Source organism: Dipodomys ordii, unplaced genomic scaffold (genome assembly GCF_000151885.1).
Source record: "Dipodomys ordii isolate 6190 unplaced genomic scaffold, Dord_2.0 Scaffold270, whole genome shotgun sequence".
Taxonomy (NCBI): Eukaryota; Metazoa; Chordata; class Mammalia; order Rodentia; family Heteromyidae; genus Dipodomys; species Dipodomys ordii.
Genome location: NW_012267486.1, coordinates 583,696 through 591,267, shown reverse-complemented (window position 1 = coordinate 591,267; position 7,572 = coordinate 583,696). Strand labels below are relative to the sequence as shown.

The following is a 7,572-nucleotide window of genomic DNA, read 5'->3' as shown; positions in this document are numbered from 1 at the left end:
AGGGGTGGGGATGGGATCCTCGTGGAGAATCCCGGCTGGTAGGTTTCTCTGTTCCTGGCGATCCGCTGTTCTGCGAACCGGTACCTGGTATCTGCGAGCGGCCCCCTGTGTCTCTGGGGCTCCGGCAGCCCCCGCCCCGCCGGCTGGCCAGCCGCTTGGCGCTCTGCCGCGCGGCCAGTAAAGGTTGGGGGAGGGGTCTTCGCTCTTCTCTGTTCTGAAATTCCTCTTTTCCTCTCTTTTTTTGTTTTTTTCCACCTCTGGTTTTTCTCTGAGTGTTCGTCTTTTTGTTGTTGTCGGTCTCTTGGGGAGATTAAGCATTGGAACTCGAACTCTCTTTTTGGTTGGAGAGAGCTGTGGCGTTTCCCTACTGCCCCATCGCCATCTTCCACATTTCTTATCAAGCATTGTAGCCTCCTGCTTTGTTTCCCCTTCCCATCCCTTCGTATCCTCCCTCCCCGTCCCCCCCCACACCAAAATTGTAAAGTTCGTTTTTCGACATAAAGAAAATGTCCTTTTTTTTGACAGCAGTGACTTGCTCATTGCCTTAAAGCCATCATGAGACTGAGCCTCTCACATGAAGATTCATTCAGAGCAACATTTGGACCAGTTGTTAAGTGTAAACACACACTGTTGGAAAACTGAATCTTCCTTCATATATTCTATTTACTAATTCTTGAGATTTTGAGTCTGCCTGCTTCTCATTTCCCAATGACAGCAGACCTCCAATAATATGAATATTTATCAACTGAGAATCTGATCTTTAGTCCAAAGCACAAAGCATTAGGCATTGTGTACAATTAAATTAAGAATATTTATTATAAAATTCTCTGATTTTTATAAATTTTAGCTGAACATATAAAGGTATATTCAGAAGCAAGTAAATGTATATATATTTATATATACACATATATACGGATTTGGATTCAGTCTTTCATAGACTATCCTTTATTGATAACATTGAATAGGATTTAGTATCTGCTTGCCCAATTTAAGTCCTCAGACTATAGGCAAATATCCAGAAGAGTTTATTAAAAAGTACAGATTCCTTGTACCTGTTAACCAACCTTGGAATAATTGTCTAATTCTTAGAATATGTCCTGTTATCAGAAGGGGGAAGAAAAACCTCTAAGGTAATTCTAAGCATCTATCAAATTTGCAAACATTGGCCTAATTCTTGTTTGCTCCCTTGGACCCCTAGTGTTTCCTTTTCCTGTAATGTTTTCATAGTATCTGGCCTTACACTGAAGTCTTTGATGCATTTGGAATTGATTCTGGTGCAGGGTGATATATAAGGTTCTAATTTCAGTTTTCTGCACTTGTATAGTCTATTCTGCAAGCATCATTTGTTAAAGAGGTTCGATCTTCTTTGAACCTATGATTTTTGTCTCCCTTTTTAAGTATTAGTTGACTATAAGTCTATGGGTTCATTTCTGGCTCTTCTATTCAATTGTTCCTCAGGCCTAATCTTGTGCCAGTACCAAGCTGTTTATTGTTACTATGGCTTTGTACGACTGGATACATGTGGTTGCATCAAACTGAAAAGTTTTTGTATGGCAAAGGATAGCTAGCAAGATAAATAGAAAGCCCACAGATTTAGAGATGATTTTTGCTGGTTATTCATCAGACAAAGGCTTCATATCTAAAACATACTTAGAGTTCAGTAAATAAAACCCACAAAAAATAAACCCTCAAAGAAACAGCAACCCAATTCTCAAATGGGCTAAAGCCTTAGAGACTTCTCAGAAGAAAAAGTAAGAATGGCCAATAGTCATATGTTCAACATCTCTGGCCATAAAAGAAATGCAAATCAAAACATCATTGAGATTTCACCTCACCGTAGAATGGCCATTATGAAGAAAAATATCAATAACAGATTCAGGTGGGGATGTGGTCAAAAGGGAACACCACTATACTGTTGGTAGGAGTATAAAATTGTTCAACCACTGTGGAAAGCAATATGGAGGTTCCCCAAAAGGCTAAACAGAGCTTCCCTATGACCCAGAAATTCTGCTCCTGGAAATTTATACAAATTTCCACATACCAGGCAGCACTAAATCTGGTAGCACAACCATGTTTATTGCATCATTATTTACTATGGCCAAGGAATAGAATCAACTGAGATGACCCTCAGTGAGCGAATGGATCAAAGTAATTATATATATGTATATATATACATAAACATATATATACATAAACATATATATACATACATATATATATATATATATATATCCTGGACATTTACGCTTCCATCAGAAAGAATGATATGGTACCATTCATAAGGAAATGAAAAGACTTAGAAAAATGTATTAAGCAAAATAAGCCAGACTCAAAGAAATGTAGGTTTCATGATTTCTCTCATTTGTTGTAACTAGAACGTGCCTATAAATCTACAAGTAAACACATTGGATAGTAAAAGACAAAAAAATACACTCGGATATGATAAATTTTACAACACTGTAGACATTCACACAGTCAGGCTAAAGGAGGATATTCTTAGGCTAGGATCACAAAGGCTCAATAGCTATGTGCATATGACAGCATAAATTCAAAATGATGTTTATTGAGATGAACTGCAAGAAATAGAAGCAATAGGATTTTTTAAAATATCTTTTTCTCTTTGCTGCTGTTTTTGTTTTCTGTAATTCTTCTCTTGTATATAAATGTATTTGTTTCCGGGAGCGAAAGCTGAAGCACAGATATATCCTACAAAGGGTAAACCAATGTAGCAGTGATACTCACTAGATACTATGTTGACAATGAATTATACAACTTGGGGGAGAAGTGGGAGGGAAAAACAAAGAGAACAAAGGAAGAGGTGACATTGTTCAAAAAAAGGTGAACCCATTATCTGATTTATGTAACTGTATCCCCTCTGTAAATCACCTGTACAATATTAAAAAAATTAATTAAATGGAATCACAGAAGGATCCAAAAATGAACTAGAATGAACATTTTGATTCCAACATAAAATGTATAAGGATTACAATTTCTTGCTCATATTTCCTGTGGCTTTTCATTATTTCCTTTTAATTATGTGGTTGCATGACTGACAAATTTTATTTCTGAACAATAGTGTTGTTTCAAGGAATAATGTTTATACTTATTTTCTAACCATAAACACAATCCCAGGTACAGGTATTAGCAAAGAAATTATACTTGAAGTAAAGAAAATGAAACAACTTGACTATAAAAGAAAAAGTGGTATATATACACAATGGAATTCTATGCCTCTATCAGAAAGAATGACATGGCCCCATTTATTAGGAAATGGAAAAACTGGGAAAAATTATATTAAGTAAGCCAGGCCCAAAGAAACATAGGCCCCATGGTTTCCCTTATTTGCAATAACTAATATATGTCTGAGACAAGCAGAAAAGGTCAGATAAGTTGATGTTAGGTTAAATGAACCCCAAGATAAGGATTCAAATGTTTTTTCCTTTCATGCAATTGTTTCTAACAAATTTATAAGATGATTTCTTTGTTGCTTTTTATGTCTCTCCCCCATGGTATAGCCCCTGCTTTCATTGTATTTGATGTTGGTATAATTTATGGAAGGGAAGGGAAAAAACAAATGGTTTAAATAGGGATACAGGTGGACCCATTTCAACAATGAGATGTACAAGACATTATGTCAAAAAAATGAACTTTACAACTTTGCCTAGGGGGAAGGGGGAAAAAGGAGGGAGAGGAGGAAGCGGGGAGCAGGAAAATGTTAAGGGATAGGAAGGGGAAACAAAGGAGGAGACAACATTGCTTGATAAGAAATGTACTCATTATCTGTCCATGTAATTGTAATCCCTCTGTACAGTATTTTCACAATAAAAAAGAAATGTACTCATTATCTTACCCATGTAATTGTAACCATTCTGTATCGTATATTCACAAAAAAAAAAAAAAGCAAATCACAGATTGCAGCTCCTGGTGTAATAAAAATGTTTTACCAACACAATTATTTACACAGGAAATACTTGTCCAATATCAGAAGTATATCCATTTCATATTACACATGTAAAAAAGAAACAAAGAGGTCAATCAATGTACTCTTTCCAAAGTTTGAAAATATATATGTAATTATTAGATAGTAGAAAAACTTTTCCAGACACCCAAGGATGAAAACTGGTCTTTCTTCTGCCAAATCCTTGTTATTTTACTGATATTTTATGCACAAGTCTGATCATATTCCATTATTCACATTCAATTCATCAACTTGTTTTTGAGGAATACATATGAGTGCATTGTCACAAATGTGTTGATTTTCATGTGTTCTCATCTATACATCACATACCTATGAAGAGCACAGTATAGTCCAACCACATTTCTAAACCCGGAAAACACCCTTAGATACTTCATAACACACTTTCTTCTTCAGAATAAAAATAATGAAATACTCAAACTTGAGGAGAACAGAAACATCATGTTTGAGATTCTGTATAACAGCGTTTTCTCTTTTATACAGAGATAATGGTAATCATAACTTTTTATGTAGACTATTTTATTATTTCATTTCTTTTCTGCTGCAAATCCTGTGAGGCAACTGTGAGTCTTTGCCATACAGAAGTTAACTGAAGTTAATTGATTCAAGTTAATTGACATTATCCAGCTTAAATGACAACTCCCAGTTATTTACCATTAGCATCCCAGAAAACCTTCCTCCTCCACAGTTTCTTCATTGCATTCTTCACTTCTGCGTTTCTCAAAGTGTAAATCAGAGGATTTAACATAGGAGTGATAATGGTGTAAAATACAGCCACCATCTTGTCCTCTGAGAAGGTAGTGTCCGGCCTCATGTACATAAAAATACAGGGGACGAAAAAGATGATGACCACAGCAATATGGGAGCCACAGGTAGAGAGAGCTTTGCGCCTACCTTCTGCTGACTGCTTCCTCAGAGACACCAGAATAGCAGTGTAGGAGATCAGCAAGATGACGAAACTGCCCAGCGTCATGGTACCACTGTTGGCTGTCACTACAGCACCAACTACATAGGTGTCTGTGCAGGCAAGTTTCAGCACAGGATGGACATCGCAAAAGTAGTGATCGATCTCATTGGGACCACAAAAGGGGAGTTGAACTACAAGAGCCACCTGGATGATGGAGTGTAAGAAACCACCCACCCAGGTGCCCAGTAGCATCTTATTGCATTTCTGCCGGTCCATAATGGTCATATAGTGTAGAGGTTTACAGATGGCCACATACCGATCATAGGCCATGACAATCAGAATGAAAATCTCAATACCACCAAAGAAATGGACCGCAAAGACTTGCATTATGCACCCCCCAAAGGAGATAGTTTTCGTTTTTACTAACAGATCAATAATCATTTTGGGTGCTGTGACAGATGAAAAACAAATGTCCATAAAAGACAAGAAAAAGAGGAAGAAATACATGGGTGACTTAAATAAGTGACCCAGACAAACTGTCAACATGATGAGGGAGTTTCCCAGAAGAATGACTGTGTAGAGAAAGGAAAACACCAGGAAACAAACTGCTTCAACCTGGGGGTTCTGGGAAAGACCCCAGAAAATGAATTCTGTTACATTGTTTGCTGTTTCCATGGAGTAAGTCCATGAGGTCATGTTCCGGGGAGGCAAAGAGATGACCTGAAGGACACATGAAAATGGATTGTCAGAAGTTATTTCTAACTTGAAACAAGCCTGTAATTCTGGTGGTTGAAAATGGAAAAGACTTGAGCCTTGCGGCTTGGTTGAGAAATTGCTCAAGGAAATTGAAATGCTTCTATTTTGATGATCATATATCACTGTTATATACCATTTCTTTACTTGAAATGAAGAGGTGAAGCCCAGGGAGATAAACCAAATCCCCTGAGTTTCTTCTCACCAGTGTTTCTCTAAAGCCTTTCGTCTGTGTTTTCTCTAAGGGACTCCCTACTTAAATTTGTAACAACAATGTCTGTGTTTGGGAAGAAGTTTGTATATACGAAAACATTTGCTTTTTCTTTGATGCAGAAGTGAACATTTGTTTTCTCACCTTTTTCTCTTCTGAATGTTACTAGGGCTGATAACCACCACAGGTAAAGAGTCTTCCAAAAGCTAAGAGCTAGAAAGTTTGGTAGTTCTTTTCCTTATAAAATTCAGATCCTATATAAATATATGTGTGATACTTTGTCTGATTTTAAGTTCCCATAGTAAAAAAAAAAAGGAAAAAAAGAAGACTTATATCACTTTAAGCACACAAATACAACTCTGAAATAATGGTGTTATAACCTGGATAACTCTTTCAACTTCAGAGAGACTCCTTTATTCTTTTGTGAAAGACAGAAGTTTAAATTATCCCTTGATTGCTTGGCAATCACCTCTGTCATGAAAGGAGACCATTCTGTAAACATGCACTAGACGAAAATCCTGAAAGAGAGGCACAAATAATATAATATGAGGTGATTTAAAAATTCTTTTACAGAAAGGAAGGGGGAGTGAAGTCTCACATAATTCCTTCATCTTCAAATTTAGCACACTGTAGGATGCCCAGAGTTATTTGCAATGATGTGGTATTTGTCATTGATCCATTTGTTGGAACACAAAAACAGAAACACTTGTCCCTTCAAGGTGAACATTTCTTTCTATATCCTAAGGTTTCCAGTTTCAAAGAAGCCCTTAGGATTTGGCTGGATTATATTTCGGGAAAGGGGAAGGAGAATGGCCATTAAATTACAGCTAGAAAGATTTTAGGAATAAAAATGTGTGATTTAAATGCCTGAATATTCACTGGTGAAATTTAGGACACTCTAGATTGCTATATACTTTAGAGGAAAGTTCATGTGGAAGAGCTATAATTAAAGGGACTTTTCGAGTTCCTCATCAAAACAAGCTATGAATGTAAATGGTTTTATTTTACATTACCCTCCTGAAAACATATTGCTTGAGGATCCATTGATTTTAAAGCTGTACCCTTGGCTTTCAGGTTTAGTCATTTGCAGCAACTATGTGTCTCAGACATCTAGAATCTAGGGAAGTAAAGGTCTGTATTTTTATTTAGTCTACAAATAACCGTTGTCAGAGAGGTCAACCACATCTGCTTTTTCTGGTGTATTACAAACCCATTAAAATAATAATGGCTATGATGGTAATAAAAATCTGTAATTCTGGGTTAGAATTATGCATATTTCTATTTTAACATTCACAGGATCCTTTTTCTTACTTATGAAAAAAATTAGTAATTGGAGAATTGCAATTTCAATTGCAGAAACAATTTAATTTGAGGAAGGTTTATTCATAACAGATTCAGCAATTATTATGGTTTTGTTTGATTCTCCTCCAGAACAAAGCATTTAGTCAAAATAGGCACTTTTTCCATTATTTTCTAAAGCACAATGACCTACAGGAAAATTTATTTCCTTAAATCAAGACCTGTCACAATGATTTCTTCTTCCACATTCTCACCATTTCACATGTGATCATAAAAAGCTGTACTTTAAAACATTGGCATTTTCTTCTTGAACGTCAATCTACCCTATCTCATGATCCATTATATATATCCATTATACATATATATATCCATTATATATATATATATATATATGTATATATGTTTGTTGAATATATATATGTATAT

The 7,572-nt window shown here is 36.1% G+C and overlaps 1 protein-coding gene across 1 annotated transcript; it reads right to left on the bottom strand.

Annotated features, from left to right (window-relative positions):
* Positions 1–4,622: 4,622 nt before the first annotated feature.
* On the bottom strand, positions 4,623–5,579 carry LOC106001172 (olfactory receptor 4S2-like). The gene has a single exon (XM_013036303.1). The coding sequence runs from the start codon at positions 5,577–5,579 to the stop codon at positions 4,623–4,625; it is 957 nt and encodes a 318-aa protein (XP_012891757.1).
* Between the last annotated feature and the right edge of the window lie 1,993 nt (positions 5,580–7,572).

Excerpts from the sequence above, each read along its gene's own strand:
- LOC106001172 (XM_013036303.1), bottom strand. The coding sequence starts at position 5,579 with ATGACCTCATGGACTTACTCCATGGAAACAGCAAACAATGTAACAGAA.